The following is a 22,121-nucleotide window of genomic DNA, read 5'->3' on the forward strand; positions in this document are numbered from 1 at the left end:
TGAGAGGAAATAAAAAGTAGGAATTAATGGATGCTTTTCAAATTGGCAGGCAGTAACTAGTGGGGTGCTGGGAGTCCAGCTATTCACAAATATAATCAATGATTTGGATGAGGGAATAAAATGTAACATCTCACAATTTGCAGATGATACCAAATTGGGTGGGAGGGTGAACTGTGACCCGGATGCAGAGATCCTTGAGAATGATCTGGACAGGTTGGATGTGTGGGCTAATCAATGACAAATGCAGTATAATTTGGATAAGCGTGAGGTTATTCACTTTAGAAGCAGAAACAAGAAGGCAGATTACTATCTGAATGGCTGTAAATTGGGAGAGGGGATTCTGCAGTGGGGCCTGGGTGTCCTTGTGCACCAGTCACTGAAGGTAGTGATGCAGGTGCAGCAGGTGGTAAAGGCGGCAAATGGCATATTGGCCTTCATTGCGGGAGGATTCAAGTACAGGAGCAGGGATGTGTTGTTGCAACTATACAGGGCCTTGGTGAGGCCACACCTAGAGTACTGTATGCAGTTTGGTCTCCTTTTCTGAGGAAGGATGTTCTTGCTTTTGAGGGAGAGCAGCAAAGGTTTATCAGGCTGATTCCAGGGATGGCGGGGGAGAAATTGACTAGGTTAGGATTGTTTTCGCTGAGGTTCAGACAAATGACGGGGGATCTCATAGGGACTTATAAAATTCTAACAGGTCGAGGCAGGATAGATACAGTGAGGATGTTCCCAATGGTGGAGGAGTCCAGAACCAGGGGTCACAGTCTAAGGATTCAGGGTAGACAATTTAGGACAGAGGTGAGGAGACATTCCTTCACCCAATGAGTGGTGAGCCTGTGGAATTCCTTACCACAGGAAGTAGTTGATGCCAAAACACTGAATGCATTCAACAGGTGGCTGGATATAGCACTTGGGGCAAACTGGATCAAAGGTTATGGGGGAAAAACAGGAATGGCTATTGAGTTGGATGATCAGCCATGATCTTAATAAATGGTGGAGCAAGCTCGAAGGGCCAAATGGACTCCTCCTGCTCCTATGTTCTCTGTTCCTATGTTTGAGATATTAGGCACGATCTTACCAGCTCTGTGCTAGTTGATCAGCAATAGTGAGCAAAGAAGATTGGGAGTTGCAAAATCAAGTTCGTTCCCAGCACCAAACAACGTGGTGCTGTGTGAGCCTGATTTTTGACAACTCGCGCTATCTTTCCGACCACTTTTTCATGGTACAAAGTTTATCTGCATGAATCTCACTGGATTTCAGTATCATTAGCTAGCTCAGCACACTAACGCTCTCCCCTCCCCGAATCTCTCCATCTCACCGTGACATTGTGCCAGCACAAATTACTACTACTCTATAAAAGTGTGGTTCAGGCATAGCAGTAGCGAAGGGGAGAGCAAGGCAGTGAGAAAAACTGAGCAACAACCCCCAGGTGTGGGGTTACAGGCCCTGCCACATTGCAGGATGGGGGGCTTGTGTCACTTTGGGGGTGCTCAGATATGGGGTTGGCATTGTCATGGGGCTTGTTTTGGGGCAAAGGGTCGTTTGAGATCTACTCCCAAGCTCAGTGTCACTATGGTTATTCTGCCATCTGTCTGCCGGACAGGCTCTGAGGTTGACTGCTGACATCCCATCCCAGGCGACTCATGCTTTCTTCCCTGCTCACCAGGCTGATCAACTGGCACAGAGGTGGTAAGATCACACAAAGCATCTCTCTCCCTGCTGTCTGCTGCTGTTATTCTGGAGTGGCAAACAGCAGATCTGGCAGCTGTTGCTCCAATCAAGGAAGCTCACCAGATATTAACACAGCTCCTCACTGCACAGACTCTGCAGTGCTCCCTATAATTATCACCTGACCAGCACTAGATGGAGCACCAGATGGTACTCCTCCACCATCTGTCTAAACTGCAAGCCATTCCCAGACGCCAGTGCACCAGACATCCAGGTGTCTGCATTAATGTTTGTCTCAGGAGTTCCCAATGGGGACCTTCTCACAGCTACCTGTATACTTTCCGTGCCCGCCATGGCAAGGATGTGACAAGAGTCAGCAGCTCACTGAGGTGGCCTATGGCACTGGAGTTGGTGTCGGGTTGCCCGCATCCAGATTTATAGGGACAGGTTGCTGGAAGTGAGTGAAGAGCATGGGATGGGTAACCTTACAAATTGTGTGTCTCCCTTGCTCTCTTACACTCTCTCTCTCTCTCTTCACTCCCACCACCCCTACTCCCAACCCACCCCCACTACTCCACAACCCTCCCAGCACCTCAAAAGAATGATGGATTTCGTATTAAAGCCAACTGAGCTGTTCCTTATACTTGTGGCTGCAGAGGAAGATGAGAGATATGTCTGGCTGTGGCAAGGCCAGCCCATGGAAGGGGACAGGCGGACAGGGGTTCACTGGCTGGGGGCAGGATGCAGCTACCTATCAGCTCAACGGGAGGGCCAAAGGACGTTGGATATGGGGACCCACATGTCATTTGATTAGCTGTCAAACGCCATCTGCGGCCACAGACTGCGTCTCAGCAGGGCACAGTGTGACATCAGTGCTAGGTCCTTGCAGAAACGGCACTTCAAAGGACAGGACGACACTCGCTTCCGGTAGCAATGAAAGTCATGGCGGCCCTCAACTACTACCCTACCACGTCCTTCCAGGCCACTAGAAGAGGCTTTTGTGGCATCATCCAGTCCTTCAAACAGGTGCATCTGCAAGATGATGGATGCTCTGTTCACCCGGGTAGGCCACTACATCAACTTCAACATGGGCCAGGCCCAACAGGAAGGCCAGGCTCAGGCTTCGCCACCACCACTGGCATGCGCTTTATACAGGGGACTATCAATGACACGCATATGGCCCCGAGGGCCCTGTATGATCAAGGGGTGCCACTCAAACATACAGATTTTGTGCACATACCAGATGAATATCATGCACATGTGTGCACTCCACCCAGGGAAGGTGCACCACAGCATCATCCTGCAAAGCTTGGACATCGACAGGGTCTTTGAGGACCACCTAGCTTGCTGGGATGGCTCTTGGGGGACAAGGGCTACCTGCTGAGATCTTTGCTGATGGTTCCAGTGTGGAGGTCTGACATGGAAACCCACTACAATGAGGCTCACGCTTCCACCAGGTCCACCGACAAGCAGTGGATCAGGCTGCTGCAGACATGATTCTGTTGCCTGGATGATTCTGGTGGAGTGCTCCAGTACAGTCCCCAGACGGTCTCCCACATCATGGTGATCTGCTGTGCGCTCTCCAACCTGGTGCAGCAGTAGAGACACATCCTGGAGGAGAAGAGGAACCATGGGGATGTCCCTGAGGTGATGACCTAGGAGGATGTGGAAGAAGAGGCCAAGGCAGAGCTAGAGGACAAGTGGTGACAAGGGTCCAGCAGGGCAGGATGATAAGGGAGGCCTTAATTGTCACAAGGTTCTTCTCGGCTGCTGACCATTTCTTGGGAAGAAGATAGGCCTTCATGTCCTCCAAAGTGTCCAATAGCCATCCCAGCATCCCCTCTATAAATCATGGAGCAGCTTTACGAGCTGCCATATTCCAGGCCATGTGTGCATCATCAGTGATTAACTAGAGCTCACACAGCTGCAGTGACTTTTAAGTGAGTCATATGGTTGGAGCCTCCATTCCGGTGTCCTAAAAATGTCTCAGGACCCCAATATACACAGACGTTTGATCATGTGAAGCCCAACTAACTGTAGGCCCCTTTCAGAATGGTGTCAGCTGGGATGAGGAGCAGCATAAAGCACTAAGATTTCCTTTTTGTAATTTATCAAGCACTTCTGCAACCAGTGAAAATCTCCTCCTTAGAGTTTCATAATTGTACATTTCAATGGTCAGTTTTGTCAAATATGTCAGACCAAAGCTGACAGTTAAAGAAGCTACAAACCAAATACTCTAAGGTGTAGTTGTATGAGTTTATTGCTAAACTCTGAATGGCAACTTTTGCACCATTATCTCTGAACTCCCCAAGTATGTCCTGGGGTGAGTATTCCAATTCCTCATTTATGTGCTGCACCTTTCCAATATCACAGGGTTAGCTTCTACATGTGTGCTGATGGCACCCTGCTCCACATATGCAACACCCCTTTCATCCCTCCCATTACCACAGCATTATCCAAAATTCAGTTCTGAATGAGCTGTAATTTCCTCAGGTAAATAATAGGAAGGCAAAACCATTCCACTTCGTCCTTTATACCCAATTCTTTCTTACCTCAGCCCATGCAGTGATGAAGCTCTCAACCATCTCCGGAATTCTCCAACCTTGCCTGTGGCTGGGATTCTCCGGTCCTGATGCTGTGAATGGAGATTTGGCTGAGTGCTAAATTCTCCATTCTTACTGGCAGCGCTGGTAGGGTGTACAACACCGGAGAATTCCGGCCCTTGTCTTTGCTATACTCAGATTCAACCTTTCTATTTAGGCAGGAAAAGGAAGAGCAAGAGAGAGAGAGATAAAGAAAGGAGAACATTTAAACACTCCTTTCATAACTTCAGGATGTCCCTAATCACTATTTTAGAAAGTGCAGCAGCCAAACCCCTCACTCCAAAGTCCCATAATCAACAATAGTCAGATGCATTCTATCAAAAAGCTTAATGGTGATAGGGGAGCATTTTAGTGATAGCGTTCAAAACATGATACAACGTAAATTTGTTGTGGACAAGGAAATGGACAAGCTACAAAATAAATTTTTGGATTTGGGGGAGGGGATTTTAGTAATTTAAGTCAGAATCTGGTCAAGGTAGACTGGGAACAGCTAATAATGAGAAAATCTACAGAAGGACAGTGGAGGGCATTCAAAATGGAAATGGGGAGGGTGCAAGTCCAGCATGTTCCCTCTGGAATGATAGGTAGGAATAACAAGCCCAGAGAACCATGGATGATCAGAGATATTCAGCATACAATGAGAAGGAAAAGAAAGGCTTTTTAAAAGTACAAGGGGAACAAATCAGTGGAGGCATTAGTGAAATATAGGAACTGCAAGGTGGAGCTTAAGAAAGCAATTAGGAAAGCAAAGAGGGGATGAGAAATCTCTGGCTGGTAAAAGTAGGGAAAATCCCTAGATATTTGATAAGTATAGGATAATCAGAGAAAAAGTAGGGCCCATGGAACCAGAGGACATTGATAGAGTGTTGAATGAATACTTCATACTCATCTTCACACAAGAGAACAAGGACGATGGTATGGAATTCAGGCAGAGAACTGTGAGGTTATTGAGCAAATTGACATAGGGAAGGATAAGCCAATGGAGGTACTGGCAGCCTTAAAAGTGAGTAATTCAGGTCCAGATGAATTGTGCCCTAGGTTGTTATGAGAGGCAAGGGAGGAGATTACATGGGCTCTGACCCAAATTTTCAATTTCTCTCTGGCCATGGGGAGGTGCTGGATGACTGGAGAACAGCAAATGTGGTTCCACTATTTAAGGATGGTTGTAGAGATAAACCAGGGAACTACAAACCAGTGAGGCTCACGCCAGTGGGAGGGGAACTATTGGAGAAACTTCAGAAGGAGAGCATCTATCTCCATTTGGAAAGACAAAGCTTGATCAGGGATAGTCAGCAATGCTTTGTTAGAGGGAGATCATGCTTAACAAATTTGATTGAATTTTTTAAGATGACCAGACGTGTAGATGAGGGTACTGCAATCAATGTCATTTATATAGATTTCAGCAAAGCTTCTGACAAGGTTCCACATGGAAGACTTGTAAAGAAGGTAAATTCACATGGGATACAGGGTAATTTGATGAAGTAGATTCAAAATTGGCTCAGTTGTAGGAGTCAGAGATTGATGATAGAAGGCTGCTTTAGTGACTAGAAGCCAGTGTCTTGTGGCGTACCACAGTGGGTCCCCTATTATCCATCATTTATATAAGTGAGTGAAATTGATGACAGGTAAGATTAGTAAGTTTGCAGATGACACAAAGATTGGACAGGTGGTTAACAGTGAGATGGTGTCTTGGGCTACAAGAAGATATAGACAGAATGGTCAAATGAGCAGATAAGTGGCAGATGGAATTTAACCCTGGAAATTGTGAGGTGATACACCTTGGAAGGAGCAATTTGATAAGAAAGTATTCAATGAATGATGGAACACTAGGAAGTTCTATGGAACAAGTGGAACTTGGCATGTTTGTCCACAGATCTCTGAAAGCAGAAAGGCATGTTAGTAGGGTGGTGAAAAAGGCATTTGGAACACTTGCCTTTATCAATCAAAGCAAGGAAGTCATGTTGGAGGTGAATAGAACTTTGGCGAGGCCACAGCTAAAGTACTGTGTGCAGTTTTGGTTGCCACATTATCAGAAGGATGTGACTGCACTGCAGAGGGTGCAAAGGAGGGTAACCAGGATGCTGCCTGGAATGGAACATTTAAGTTATGAAGAGAGGTTGGATAGGCTTGGGTTGTTTTTGTTTGAGCAGAGAAGACTGAGGAGTGACCTGATTGAGGTGTACAAGCGTATGGGAGGTGTGGATAAGAAGCAACTAAGCCTTAAGGATAAGGGCACAAATCCATTCCAGCCTTCTGGACTACCTGGGTCCATTACAATTTGCCTACTGCCACAACAGATCCACAGCACATGCCATTTCCCTGGCCCTGCTCTCAACCCTGGAACACCTAGATAACAAGGTCACTTATGTCAGACTCCTATTTATTGGTTACAGCTCAGGTTCAACACTATTATTCCCACGAAATTCATCTCCAAATTCCGTGGCCTGGGTCTCGGCACCTCCCTCTGCGACTGGATCCTGGACTTCTTAACTCACAGACCACAATCAGAAAGGATAGGCAACAATACCTCCTCCACGATAATCCTCAACACCAGTGCCCCACAAGGCTACGTTCTCAGCCCCTTACTATATTCCTTGTACACCTATGACTGTGCAGCCAAATTCCCTTCCAATTCGATTTTCAAGTTTGCTGATGACACCACCATGGTGGGTCGGATCTCAAACAACGATGAAACAGAGTACAGGAATGAGATAGAGAATCTGGTGAATGAGTGTGGCAACAATAATCTCTCCCTCCAATGTCAACAAAATGAAGGAGATTGTCAGTCATCAACTTCAGGAAGCATAAAGGAGAACACGCCCCTGTCTACATCAATGGGGACGAACTAGAAAGGGTCGAGGGTTTCAAGATTTAGAGTTCCAGATCATCAACAACCTGTCCTGGTTCCCCCCACCCCATGCCGACACTATAGTTAAGAAAGCCCTACTTTCTCAGAAGACAAAGGAAATTTGGCATGTCAGCTACAACTCTCACCAATTTTTATAGATGCACCATAGAAAGCATTCTTTCTGGTTGTATCACAGCTTGGTATGGCTCCAGCTGTGTCCAAGACCGAAGAAACTACAAAACGTTGTGAATGTAGCCCAATCCATCACACAAACCAGCCTTTCATCCAATGACTCTCTCTACATTTCCCGCAGCCTTGGCAAAGCAGCCACATAATTAAGGATCCCATGCACCCTGGACATTCTCTCTTCCACCTTCTTCCTTCAGGAAAAAGATACAAAAGTCTGAGGTCATGTATCAACCGACTCAAGAACAGCTTCTTCCCTGCTGCTGTCAGACTTTTGAATGGACTTACCTTGTATTAAGTCGATCTTTCTCTACACCCTAGTTATGACTGGAACACTACATTCTACACTCTCTCGTTTCTTTCTCTATGAACGGTATGTTTTGTCAGTGTAGCACACAAGAAACAATACTTTTCACTAAGTTAATATATGTGACAATAATAAATCAAATCAACTATCCCCCTTAGTTGAAGGGTCAGTCATGAGGGGACATAGGTTCAAGATGAGGGGCAGGAGATTGGGGGGGGGGGGTTTGTGAGGAAAAACTCTTATTACCTAGAGGATGGTGATGGTCTGGTATACGCTGCCTGGGAGAGTGGTGGAGGTAGGTTGCCTCACATCCTTTAAAGAATACCTGGATGAGCATTTGGCACATCATAACATTCAGGGTTTTGGGCCAAGTGCTGGCAGATGGGATTAGATGGGAGTTCAGGTGTTTCTAATGTGTCGGTGTGAACTCGATGGGCCAAAAGGCCTCCTCCGCACTGTATGATTCTATGAACAGACAAATATTTGTCAGGACAATAGAGATATATTTTCTTTTCTGTTCACCTAAGACTGTCGACAGAGCCTCAATTTAACATTTCAACTAAAATATATGTCACTTCCAACAGTGTAACACTCTTTGAAAATGTCAAGTTTCTAGAGAAAACTTGATCAGAGTGGCATTGAGTGGTGCATTTGTGTTGCGCATTCAGAGATCAGCTTTTTTTGGGGATCAAGTTCCGTGATTTTTAGAAAATAATTAATTTGTCTTAGATTTCCATAGATAAGCCAATTGGTATGAGTGGCACAGTGGTTAGCACTGCTGCCTCACAACACCAAGGACCTGGTTCAATTCCCAGCTTGGGTCACTGTCCCTATGGAGTTTGCACTTTCTCCCCGTGTCTGCATGGGTTTCGTCCAGGTGCTCCGGTTTCCTCCCACAGTCTGAAAGATGTGCTGTTAGGTGCATTGACTCAAACAGGCGCCAGATTGTGGTGACTAGGGGAATTTCACAATAACTACATTGCAATGTTAATGTAAACCTTATTTGTAACTAATAAATAAACCTTTAAATTTAAATATAACTGCAAGAATATGACAGTTGAATTCCAGTCGTTCATTCACTATCTCCAGTACAATGCCATCACTAAACAAATCTTTCCTTCCTCTCCCACCTCAGAATTCCAAAGAAATTGACTTCTTGTGACACTTTAATCTACTATTCTCTTTCACTACCTTTGTGATAGTATGTTCCATGCAGATTTTGATTTGATCTCTCAATTTCCTAGAAGGCCTTTTTAATCTTGGACCTTTAAGCTAATCTTGGACTTTTGAACTTGTCATTAGGTCCTGACGATGCAGATTCTGGACTAGCTAAAATGACCCACTTTTCTGGTCACTGCAGTCTCTAGCTCCAACCAAACAACAGTGACAATGAGAATCATTGGAGATTATCTTTTCCCACTGCCCTTCCCAGACTCCAGAGCCTCAAATCAACTGTACTTCTTTCAATTCTGTATTTTTTATTTGCTTCTCACAATCTGGTCTCTTTCATTGAGAAGATCAAATACAGGTTGGATGACTACTTTTCTGAACTCCTCTGCTCAATCCATAGTGTAACCTTGTGCTTCTAGTTGCTTATCGTCCTCCAAGCCACTCTGTCCTCGACCTCCCACACTGATACTTAAATGAAAGCTTAAAGGACAGCATTTTATCTTTCTATTAGGCACTTTACAGCCTTCCAGACGCACCATCAAGTTCAACGATTTAGATCATAATCATTCCCAGTTTTTCAGGCAGCAAGTGCTGATAATGATCCTGCTGTTCGTTAAATTATTCCTGCCTACGTCCCTACCATAGCTTTCGTTATTGCCTTTGCTCCCTTCTTTCCTTCGCTCATTTGCTTTAAACCTGTAACAGATTTTCAATTATGGTGAATGGTTATAAACCCAAAACATTAACTCAGTTCTCCTCTCCACAGAGACCCGTTGAATATTTCAGCAGGTGATATCTGGTTACTTGTAATGATTCTCATTGTCACTGTTGGTTGGAGCTAAAGACTGCAGTGACCAGAAAAGTGAGTCATTCTAGCTAGTCCGCAATCTTGGATCTGATTATGTGTCTTGCTGTTCTCTTTTCAAGTAACAAAATAAGCGACTCTAAGATGACATTTATTTAAAATATTTACCTCTCCCAACCAATTAGGGAGTACATAATGATAGTCTTAATTTAAGTACTGAAATTACAGTTCAATAGTCCATAACTTCAGCATTGAACAGACAGGATAATGTATGTTTAAAGATGGACTGACTTATCCTAGATCACCGGTGTCTAAGTACTGAATTGATACTTGTGCAAGTTGCTAGTCTCTTATTGTAGGTCTCACGGTAAGTGTTTAATACATGAGTTTGTTTACAACATTTAAGCAAAGGTACTGTCCCCATAAACAGCAATGTTGTCCATAATTCATAAATTAAAGTTCAATTACCCCATTTAATGGCCCAATTTAATAACGCACTGAAACACAAGACTCTGAAAAGTCTTAACATGTGGAGATAATGTTTTCTCCTTTGGGAGAATCTACAACTAAGGTTCACGGTTTGAAAATGAGTTACCCATTTAAGACAGAGATGAGGTGAAATATTTCCTTGGAGGGTCATGAGTCTTTGGAATTCTTTCCGAAAAGATGATGGAAGCAGAATATTTCAATACTTTTAAGGCAGAGGTAGATAGAATTTTGGTAAGCAAACAGGTGATAGGTTATCAGGAATAGGTTGGATGCAAATTTGAGGTTACTATCAGATCAGCAATATTATTAAATAGCTGAGAAGGCTTGAAGGGCCAAATGGCCTACTCCTGCTCCTTTCATAGAATCCTTACAGTGCAGAAGGAGGCCATTCGACTACAACCGCAAGCATGCCCTATTCTTGTAACCCCACGTATTTACCCTGCTAATCCCCCTGCCACTAGAGTCAATTTAGCATGGTCAATCAACCTAACTCACACATCTTTGGGCTGTAGTAGGAAACCACAGCACCCAGAGGAAACCCACGCAGGCACGGAGAGAATGTGCAAACTCCACACAGACAGTAACCCAAGCTGGGAATTGAACGCGGGTCCCCGGTGCTGTGAGGCAGAAATGCTAACCACTGTGCTACCGCACCGCCCTGTTCTTATGTCTGTGTGTAAGGCATCAGGAAAGCTTTGGATTACATATAGAAATAGAAAGAAAATGATGTTTTCTCTGTAGCTGCAATCATGTTGTCTGAAGGGACATTATACAAAGATGCCAAAAGAATTCTACTTTGGCAGCTACAGTGTTCTTTCTTACCTAACCAAATTGGTTGAATTTGATAGCTGTACATGTGCAATGTAAATGAAGAAGTATCAAAGTTTATATCATTGGTGGAGGACAGTTTGATAATTAGTGAGATCCTGAGAGTGGTAAAAATAATATGATCCTTAAAATAGTTATTGCACAAGAACACTTTCATGTACTGGGGCTTCTACATATACATATTACTTCAAACATATAGCACTCACAGGGGGTCTATTTTATACTTACTCATTGTATATAATGCAAGGCCATGAAAGCAAGCACTGAAAGAGACATCGAAACCAACTGATTTCCAGAGAATGAGTGTCTTTAATCTTCTTCACCAAGAGTGAAGTGACTGAAAAGAGCAAACAGGACAACAAGACATAGCATAATCCAAGCCAAATCCATTCACGCTTCTCTTTTGCTGCAAGGAAAAAGAAAAGTAGTTTATCAAACTGTTCAAGCCAAAAATACATAACATCTACTAAGTAGGTGGATCATAGAATTAAAAGCCCAGGAACCAAACTATATATCAAACAATTTTAGCTATAAATGTATAACATTATTTTGGTTGATCAGAGAATTAAAAACACAGGAATCACATGTTCCACATGAGCCTCCTCAAACTCTTAACCGTACTTTCACTAATAGGTTTAATTTGTGAATAGTAGCTTGGTGTGCTTTATGCAGAGCAGAGCACTAGTCAGGCAATATTTCAAACCTATTACCCAACTCCAATTCTAGTTCTCTTGCCCAGAGCTCACCTATCAATCAGTAAAATACAAATCTTTTGAGAGTACAGGGAGGTACACCCACAGTAAAATAACTCCAAGTTAAATTTAGAAATGCTTTTGGGACGGATTTGTTCCAAACAGCATTCCATTTGAGATCAAATCCAAGGGGTGTCTTAGCTTCTGACTGGTTTCATTGTGGTCTCAGAGCTACATTGAGATCACTTAGCATTGGCACTGAAGTTGCATTACGAACCCACATTTTGTCTCAACTTGACCTAACAAATTTCTTGCTTTCTTTCCTCTGTGTAAGAGTTTTATATATTTTTAAAACATGTAAATGTTAACATACTTTTTTGGAACAGAAACACCAACTGAAGACAAACCCTACATATGCATAAAAGTATGACATGTCCAGATAGAGTGGCTGAGAAGACTTGAAGGTTCCATAATACAGACCATGAACTTAGGGCATGAGATAGAAGGTTTATGGGGGATTCGAAGGAGATTTTTACACTGAGGGTAACAGAAGTGAGGAATTCACTGCCTAAAAGAGTAGTAATATTTAAAACAGATTTGGATATGCAATTGAACTAGGAAGTGGGATTAAGTTGGATGACTGGTTGTTGGCCAGTGTAGACATGATGGGCCAAATGGCCTCCTTCCAAATTAATTAATATGGGTTAATAAAGAAAGGATATATATAATATATAAAAAGTAAAGTGATCATGCTAGAACTTTATAATTTACTGATTCAGCCTCAGCTGGAATAATGTGGACATTTCTTGTGGAAGGAGTTTTACCAGATAAGGAACGAGAGCCTTAAGTTATGAGGAGAGGATGAGTGTAGCTCTATCAACAATTAAGAAGCTCAACACCATTAAGGACAAAGTAGCACTCATCAGGGCCAACGGAGAGTATTCCATCACACTCCTGGCTTGCGCCTTGTAGCTGGTAGACAGGCTTTGGGGAGTGAGGGAGTGAGTTATTCCCTGTAGAATTCCCAGCCCCTGATGTGCTCCTAGAGCTACAGTTTTGATATAGTTGGTCCACTTCAGTTTCTGATCTATGGTTACCCCATAGAATGTTGACAGTGGGGAATTCATTGAAGGTAATGCCATTGAACATGAAGAGGAAATGGCTAAATTCTGTCTTGGAGATCGTCATTGTTTGGCACATGTAGGGCATGACTGTTACTTGCCACTTGTCAGCCCAACCCTGAATGTTGTCCAGGACTGCCTCAGCAAAGCAGCCAGCATAATTAAGGACCTCCATGTACCCCGGACTCTCTCTTCCACTTTCTTCCTTCAGGAAAAAGATACAACTGACTCAAAAAGCTTCTTCCCTCCTGCTGCCAGACTTCTGAATGGACTTATCTTGCATTAATTTGATCTTTCCCTACACCCTAGCTATGACTAACATTACATTCAGCATGCTCTCGTTTCCTTCTCTATGAATGGTATGTTTTGTTTGTATAGCACGCAAGAAACAATATTTTTCACTGTATGTTAGTGCATGCAACAATAATAAATCAAATCAAATCCATGAACTACTCCAGTATCCGGAGTCGCAACTGCTTTTGAACATCGCTAACATTTTGACTGCTGACCTTATGATGGAAGGAAGATCATTGATGAAGTAGCTGAATGAGATGTGGTCTATGATACTACCCTGAGGAATTCCTCAATGTCCTGAGATTGATTGCTTGACCTCCAACAACCACAGCCATCTTCCTCTGTACTAGATATGACTCCAACCATTGGAGAGCTTACTGTTCGTTTGCACTGACTTCAGTTTTCCTAGGGCTCCTTGATGCCACATTCAGTCAAATATGATCTTGACATCAAGGGCGGTCACTCTGTCTTCACCTCTTGAGTTCAGTTCGTGTTCATGTTTGAACTAAGGCCATAATGAGCAGTTATTTCTCAGCGAGGGCTGCTCACTGATAACACTGTTGACAGCCTCTTCCCATCACTTTGTTGACAATCAAAAGTAGATTAATGGGATGGGTAATTGGCCAAGTTGGATTTGTCCTGCGTTTTGTGCATAGGACATTGCTGGGCAATTTTCCACATTTCCTGGAAGATGCCAGTTTTACAGCTGTATTGCAACAGATTAGTGCAGTGCTGAGGGAGTACTGTGCCAAAGGATTCATTGTTGTGCAATCCCTCTGGGTACAGGGGAAACTGTTTGGAAGATATTGGTGGTGAACTATGGTTTCCCTTTTATGTTTCAAGGGCTTTTCTAGTCTGTACTCCCACAAACTCCTGCTTTTAAAAGTCCTAATGACAGACCTGACATACATTCTAGAATTCTTCATCATCCTGATGGCTATTCTAAAATCTTACGTCTCAATTGTTTTTTTCCTCCCCCATAGGCTTCCAACAAATATAAAATCTGATATTCAATCCAGGGATCACACAGTTACGATTGCTAAATAGATTCTGGTTAACTCCCAATACACATTTGCACCAATTTACCATCTTGAATTGTGGCAAAGTAGCAGACTCAAATTCACACAAGTAAATTACTTCTCTTGGGAATGCCCCACACTTACCATGTTGCAGCATTTTCCAATCTTTATTAAGTAGCTTACAACATGACCATGCACATTGAACTACTAACCAACAATATTTCAACATTCACTCATCATCATTATTGTTCTTGCACTCCCTTTCTGCCGAATTATTCAGTTTTCTAACAGCTGTTGGATCTTCATTTACTAACAATGCTTCATCTCCAGCCATCTTCATAAGCATATTCACGCAAACCACTAAGGTCATCCCCAGACTCTATCAATTATCGGTCATCACTTTATTAGGGTGTCAATGTTTTTACTAGCTGTTTACATGCCTCATCCTCAGTAATCTACACATTCACTAGGCTTTAAGTGTTGTATTTTAATGTAATGGTTTTACAAATTTTCTAAAATTTTTGCTACAACCAGAGCATATGTTTTTTGCTGAGCAAGTTAGATCCCCAGAGCGAAACATGTCTTACTGAGCATAAACCTTTTCTTTCACATTTTGAAAGTGAGGAGGAAAGTCTACTGACCCCAAAAGCATAGAAATCCATTAACACCTTTAGGATTTTAAAAATTAAAAGATTTATTAACAAGAAATAAAACTTATGCACATAAGATTGAAGTTACACAGTTAAAACAATCTTGCAGAACATCATAAAACCCTACTCAGTCTGAACACACCTTCTTGACAGTAACTCCCTTATGGATTTTTTAACTACAAACGCCAGTAATATTACCCAAGGCAAAGAACTGCTGTCACTTGGGACACCACACAACTCCCAAAAGATTTCCACTCTGATGTGGAAATCCAAAAGAAAGGTTCAGAAACCAACTGCTTTCAGAAGCAACAATGGCTTTCCTGGCTTGACTGGATGAGTGCTTCAAATTCACAACTTTACACCTTCTCTTAGCCCAGATCCGCTCCCAGCATACTTCCCCCCGTACAGTCACCTCAATTCAGCAAGCAACGGCCCTTACACATCCCTTCCCCTTTCATTTCAGATTGTACTGTTCTCAAACAACTCTTTAAACTCAATTTTCCCAAATAAGAATTTTTCATCTTTCCCTATTGCCTCCACTTTTGGGTCAATAAAATATACCATCTCTCATTTACTTATGAAACCTCTGTAAGCACTCAAAGTTCCTTGTCATTTCAGAACTTCCCTTTCAAATTTAACAGCTGAAAAGTCACATCCCTACTTATCTCATAATGCAAACTTCAAATCCAACTTCACCATAATCTTTCATTACAAATGCATGAACCTAATGCCTTTACCCATTTATCTCAGTTTTCACAGACAAGCCATTTCCATCAACCTTTGTCCAATTTACTGAATCAAGGACACACAGACACTTCTTTACAGAATACCACCATATTCCCAATTTGTTTTAAAATAACATCCATTACAATAGCTGCAAGCTCATGTATTGAAAATTAAAGGCTTTTCCCAAAATCCTTTTTGTGTTTGAAATTATAGCTAAGTCTTACAGTAAAATATCTATCATAGTCATAAGTCAGTTTTTTCCTCCCTTAATATTTTTGCATATCCTAGTTCATGAGATTCTTAAGCAACCAGTGTCATCATCAGGATACACTGTTGCTTAGAGAATTAATAAAGATGTTTCACAGTGAAACGGTAACTAAATTGTTCTGTATGATTGATGTCAGATTTTGCAGTCGAGTATCCTGCATTTGGGGATATCGTGGGCGTCAGCACACCCGAAGTGCAATGGGCTAGCCTCATCCTGGGCGAACCACCTGCTTGATCATAGTTTCACACAGGAGTATTTAGACAAGAAAAAGAAATGCCTGGACTGCTCAGCAGGGACTGTGGAATACTTCCATGTGGCAAAACTAGACATTAAAATTGCTGGATTTGCACAAATCTAAAGTCAAAGATCAGAGAGTATTTATTAAACACATTCTTTCAAAGAAATTGGAAGTCAAGAAAAATATAAAATTACAAGGGATCTGGAGGAAGTAGATAATCTTAATCCAGATTACTGATCGATTACAGTGCAAATTCAAGGCTTTGATACAGCTGCTGTTAACGTTTCACAGAGGACCTCAACTGACTTGAGCTAACGACCCTTTATCCAAGACAAGTTACAAGGGCCAGGTGGCACAATGAAAAGAAGGATTATTGCCCCGCTCAGCTAGAAGGGGTGACAGGTCATTGATTCTCTGCTTTATTCACAATTTACATCGTTCGATAAGGTGCCTCACAAAAGGTTGCTGCAGAAGATTAAGGTACACGGAGTTGGGGGTAAAGTGTTAGCGTGGATTGAGGATTGGCTGTCTAACAGGAAGCAGAAAGTTGGAATAAATGGGTGCTTTTCTGGTTGGCAGTTGGTGACTAGTGGCGTGCCTCAGGGATCGGTGCTGGGGCCTCAACAATATAAACGATCTGGAGGTGGGGACCGAGTGTAGGGTAACAAAGTATGCTGATGACACAAAGATGAGTGGGAAAGCAAATGGCGTGGAGGACGCGGAAAGTCTGCAGAGAGATTTGGATAGGCTGAGTGAGTAGGCGAGTATAACTTTGGCAAGTGTGAGGTTATCCACTTTGGAAGGAATAATAGTAAAATGGACTATTATTTAAATGGTGAAAAATTACAACATGCTACTGTGCAGAGGGACCTGGGGGTCCTTGTGCATGAATCACAAAAACTCAGTCTGCAGGTGCAGGAGGCGATCAAGAAGGCAAATGGAATGTTGGCCTTTATCGCAAGGGGGATGGAATATAAAAGCAGGGAGGTCTTGTTGCAATTGTACAAGATACTGGTGAGGCCGCAACTAGAGTACTGTGTGCAATTTTGGTCCCCTTATTTGCAAAAGGATATATTGGCCTTGGAGGGAGTATAGAGAAGGTTCACCAGGTTGATATCGGAGATGAGGGGGTTAGCTTATGGAGGAGAGATTGAGTAGATTGGGCCTGTACTCGGAGTTTAGAAGACTGAGGGGTGATCTTATAGAGACATATAAGATAATGAAGGGGTTAGATAGGGTACAGGCAGAGGGAGTCTTTCCACTTAGAAAGGAAACAAGAACTAGAGGACACAGCATAAGGGGAAGTCAGTTTAGAACAGAGTTGAGGAGGAACGTCTTCTCTCAGGAAGGTAGTGAATCTCTGGAATTCTCTGCCCATTGAAGCCATGGAGGCTACCTCGTTGAATATGTTTAAGTCACAGGTAGATAGATTTCTGATCAATAAGGGAATTATGGGTTATGGGGAGCAGGCAGGTAAGTGAAACTGAACCACTGTCAAATCAGCCGTGATCTTATTAAATGGTGGGGCAAGCTCGAGAGGCTAGATGGCCTACTCCTGCTCCTATTTCTTATGTTCTTATTGAGTGGTGATGTTGGTATACTTCAAGGAATCCAGGAAAAACCAGAGGATACGTATCATTTGAACAGCTCACCATAACGTAACAACCTTCAACCTTTTATTTACAAGCAGTGGAAATTCAGCAGAATCTGACTTTATACAATCAACAGCCCAGACACTATCCACTAGACTCAGGGCTGTGACTGAAATTATGAATCTCTGAATTCTTTAAGAATGCCAGAATTGACAGATACAGAGGCACTTCATCTTTCTCCTTGATAGAGGCACCTCATCAAGTCTCTGTTGTCTTTTTAGACAAATCAGCTGTGCCTTTAGCGGCTGAACAGCATTCAGATCTTAGCATCACTGATTCCAATGTTATCATCTAGGGAATCTTCCAGAAACTTTCTAATACAGTGTAGCTGTCATTAAGATTTTGAAAGCATTCTTACATAGTCCATTTTAAGCTAAGGCTTGTGGATTCCCACAACATGAAAGATTTGTAAAAGTGGTAATATTATGGCTTGGACTTGACACTGCATAGCAAGTGTCCACTTTCACTAACTGTCCAGGGGAATTCTACTCCAAATCAAATATAAAATATTACTCAATAATTTGCATTATGTGGGAAAGTTTAAATCTATATTCAATACTTAAGGATGAGGAAAACTGGGCTTGGATAAGATGCGATATGGAAGTGTTGGAAGAGTTTGGGAAGGACTTCCAACCTTTTTTATTTAGTTGTTACATGTGGACAACTAATGACAAGGAAGTGAAGCACACTGAACTCCCTCATTTTCTTGTCATTTGAAGTAGGCTGTGGCGTGTTTCCCCATTCCATCTGTGACAACAATTTTAAAGTGACAGCGCATACTCTCCTGATGGTTAAATTAGAAATATTGATTATTTATACATTTAAACCTGGAAGATGGTTGTTGTAACTATATTCACAAGGGAGAAGGGGGTAGGAAAGAAAAGCCTTTTACAACTAGGAATAATTTAGAACAAAGACAAAAAAGTGGATATTATTTCATAGAATGTCAGGGTCTAGCAGGGGTTCCTTCACGTCAGAGTTAAATTTTAATCAAATTCATCTAGCTGAAAGCAGGAGTCGCCAAATTCCTTCAAAGTTTGTGATGACACAGCATGATGAGATTGGTATCCAGATACTTGGTTCACTCTACCAGCAGTGGCAGTAATCTTCCAGAAATCGGGCTTGGAGCAGTTTAAACCCGAGGCAGCATTGGCATTCACAGGCTAAAAGGCTGGATGTTTAACAGCACATTTCCCTGGAAGTCAGGTAATGCATCATTAAAACTTTTCAAAAGCCAGAGGAGCTTAGGTCATGTGATTTTTAAAAAGATTTGCTCATGGGAGTGGGACTTTAGCACAGGAAAAGGTGATTTATGCCTACAAGAACAGGTCTGAGGCAAGGAATACTGTGGCGAGTAACTCACCTCCTGACTCCCCAGAGCCTATCCACCATCTGCAAGGCACAAGTCAGGAGTGTGATGGGTGCATCTCCAACAACACTCAAGAAGCTTGACACCATCCAAGACAAAGCAGCCTGATTCATTGGCACCACATGTACAGACATTCAAACCTTCCACCACCGATGCTCAGTTGCAGCAGTGTATGCCCATTGTTTTGTGCTTAAACAAAGGAGGATACAAAGGGATGAGGGAGGAGTTGGCTAAAGGTACACTGGAAGCAAAAACTTTATGTTGGGACAATTGAGGAACAGTGGAGGACTTCTAAAGCGATCTTTCAAGTGCTCAGCAAAAATATACACCAATGATAAGGAAGGACTGTAGAAAAAGAGATAATCAGCCATGGATATCTAAGGAAATAAAAGGAGGACATCAAATTGAAAGAAAATGCAAACAAAGTGGCAAAGATTAGTGGGATCCTAGAGGATTGAGAAATCGTTAAATATCAGCAGAAAGCCACGAAAAAAGCTATAAAGAAAAGTAAGACGGATTATGACAGTAAACTAGCTCAGAAAATAAAAACAGATAGCAAACGTTTCTACAGATGTATAAAACGAAAAAGAGTGACTAAAGTAAAAATTTGTCCTTTAGAGGATGAGAAGGGGGATGTAATAACTGGAAATGAGAAAATGACTGAGGCATTGTACAGATTTTGTGTCGATCTTCGCAGTGGAAGACACAAATAACATGCCAAAAATTGATGACAGGAAGGCTATGACAAGTGAGAACCTAGACACTATCATTATCACGAAAGAGGTAGTGTTGGGCAAGTTAATGGGGCTAAAGGTAGGCAAGTTTCCTGGTCCTGATGGAGTGCATCCCAGGGTACGAAAAAAAAAGGCAGGAGAAATAGCAAATGCAGTAGTGGTAATTTACCAAAATTCTCTGGACTCTGGGATGGTTCCCGCAGATTGGAAAAATGCAAATGTGACACCACTGTTTAAAAAAAGGAGGTAGACAAAAGGCGGGTAATTATAAGCCGTTAGTTTAACTTCTGTAGTGGGGAAAGTGCTTGAATCTATCAAGGAAGAAATAGTAATTTGGATATAAATTGTCCCATTGGTAAGACGCAGCATGGGTTCATGGCCATGTTTGACTATTGTGGTGGAATTTTTGAGAACATTACACGTGCAGTGAACATGGGAACCTTTGGACGTGGTTTATCCGGATTTCCAGAAGGCATTTGCTGCATCAACTACTGTTGCATAGTCCCTTTTGTCCTTCGAAGGTACGCAAGTGGTCAGTATTTTTTTTTAGAAAAATAAAGATGATTTGTGAAGTTTCAGGAAGGGGCTTTAGTGCCTTTTTAGAGATTATGAGTCTCTTGAGTCTATCATCAAGGAAGAAACAGCGAGATACCTGGAGAGAAATTGTCCCATTGGGAAGATGCAACATGGGTGCATAAAAAGCAGGTCATGTTTAACTAATTTATTGGAATTCTTTGAGAACATTACAAGTGCGATAGACAAATGGGAACCTGTGAATGTGGCGTTTCTGAATGTCCAGAAGGCATTTGACAAGGTGCCGCACCAACGGCTGTTGTGTAAGATAACGGTGCACAGTGTTATGGGTAATGTATTAGCATGGATAGAGGATTGGTTAACTAACAGAAAGTAAGGAGTGGGGGTAAATGGGTGTTTTTCCAGTTGGCAATCAGTGATTAGTGGTGTGCCTCAGGGATCAGTGTTGGGACCACAATTGCTTACGATTTGCATAGATGATTTGGAGTTGGGAGTCAAATGTAGTGTGTCAAAATTCACTGATGACACTAAGATGAGTGGCAAAGCAAAGTGTGCAGAGGAGGTTGAAAGTCTGCAAAGGTATATAGATAGTCTAAGTGAGTGCGCGAGGGTCTAGCAGATGGAATACAATGTTGGTAAATGAAAGATCATCCATTTTGGTAGGAATGACAGTAAAATGGAGTATTATTTAAATGGTTAAAAAACTGCAGTATGCTGCTGTGCCAAGGCAACTGGGTGTCCTTGTGCAGGAATCTCAAGGAGTTGGTTTGTGGGTGCAATTTAAGAAGGCAAATGGAATTTTGTCCTTCATTGCGAGAGGGATGGAGTTTAAAAACAGCGAGGTTATGTTGTAGCAGTATAAGGTGCTGGTGAGGCCACACCTGGAGTATTGTGTACAGTTTTGGTCTCCTTACTTGAGAAATATGCTGGCACTGGAGGGAATGCAGAGAGATTCATTAGATTGATTCTGGAGTTGAGAGGGTTGGCTTATATGGAGAGACCGAGTAGACTGGGGCTATACTCACTGAAATTCAGAAGAACATGGGAGGATCTTATAGAAGGGAAAAGATAAGATAGAGCAGGAAGGTTGTTTCCACTGGCGGCTGAAACTAGAATTAGGGGCATAGTTCCAAAACAAAAGGAAGTAGATTTAAGACTGAGTTGAGGAGGAACTTTTTCACACAAAGGGTTGTGAATCAGTGGAATTCTCTGCCCAGTGAAGCAGTTGAGGCTATTTCATTGAATGTTTTTAAGGCAAGGATAGATAAATTTTTGAACAATAAAGGAATTAAGGGTTATGGTGACCAGGCGGGTAATTGGAGCTGAGTCCACCCAAAGATTAGCCATGATCTTGTTGAATGGCAGAGCAGGTTCAAGGGGCCAGATGGCCAACTCCTGCTCCTAGTTCTTACGTTCTATCTACAAGATGCACTGCTGCAATTCAAAGATTCTTGGACAGCACCTTCCAAATCCACAATCACTTCCATCTAAAAGGACAAGGGCAGCAGATAAATGGGAACACAACCACCTGCAAGTTCCCCTCCAAGCCACTCATCATCCTGACTTGGAAATATATCGCCGTTCTTCGCAGTCACTGGGTCAAAATCCTGGAATTCCCTCCCGAATGGCATTGTCAGTCAACCCGCAGGACATGGACTGCAATGATTCAAGAAGGCAGTTCACCACCATCTTCTCAAGGGCAACTAGGGATGGGCCAGCCAGCAACACCCATGTCCCACGAATGAATAAAGGAGTGTCCTCCAGAGCACTGCAGAATTCTAAGCATATACAGCAACACAACTAGCTAGCTCTGACACTGACTCACAATTTACTCACCTGTGAGTTGGAGACATAAGGTGAAATGGCTGACTTGTTGGATACATGTTCTTGTGGGGAGTACTGCCCTTTCAAAAAAATGTG

At 42.5% G+C, this 22,121-nt stretch overlaps 1 protein-coding gene across 1 annotated transcript in view; it reads right to left on the reverse strand.

The window, feature by feature from the left end:
- The window catches only part of slc35g1 (solute carrier family 35 member G1), a 45,120-nt gene that overhangs the window by 6,614 nt on the left and 16,385 nt on the right, over positions 1-22,121 (reverse strand). Inside the window, exon 2 of the mRNA XM_080205536.1 lies at positions 11,133-11,310. Coding sequence (XP_080061662.1) covers positions 11,133-11,310 — 178 coding nt within the window. The remainder of the gene's footprint in view (positions 1-11,132; positions 11,311-22,121) is intronic.

This window comes from Carcharhinus amblyrhynchos, chromosome 17 (assembly GCF_965287045.1).
Source record: "Carcharhinus amblyrhynchos chromosome 17, sCarAmb.v2.hapA, whole genome shotgun sequence".
Taxonomy (NCBI): domain Eukaryota; kingdom Metazoa; phylum Chordata; class Chondrichthyes; order Carcharhiniformes; family Carcharhinidae; genus Carcharhinus; species Carcharhinus amblyrhynchos.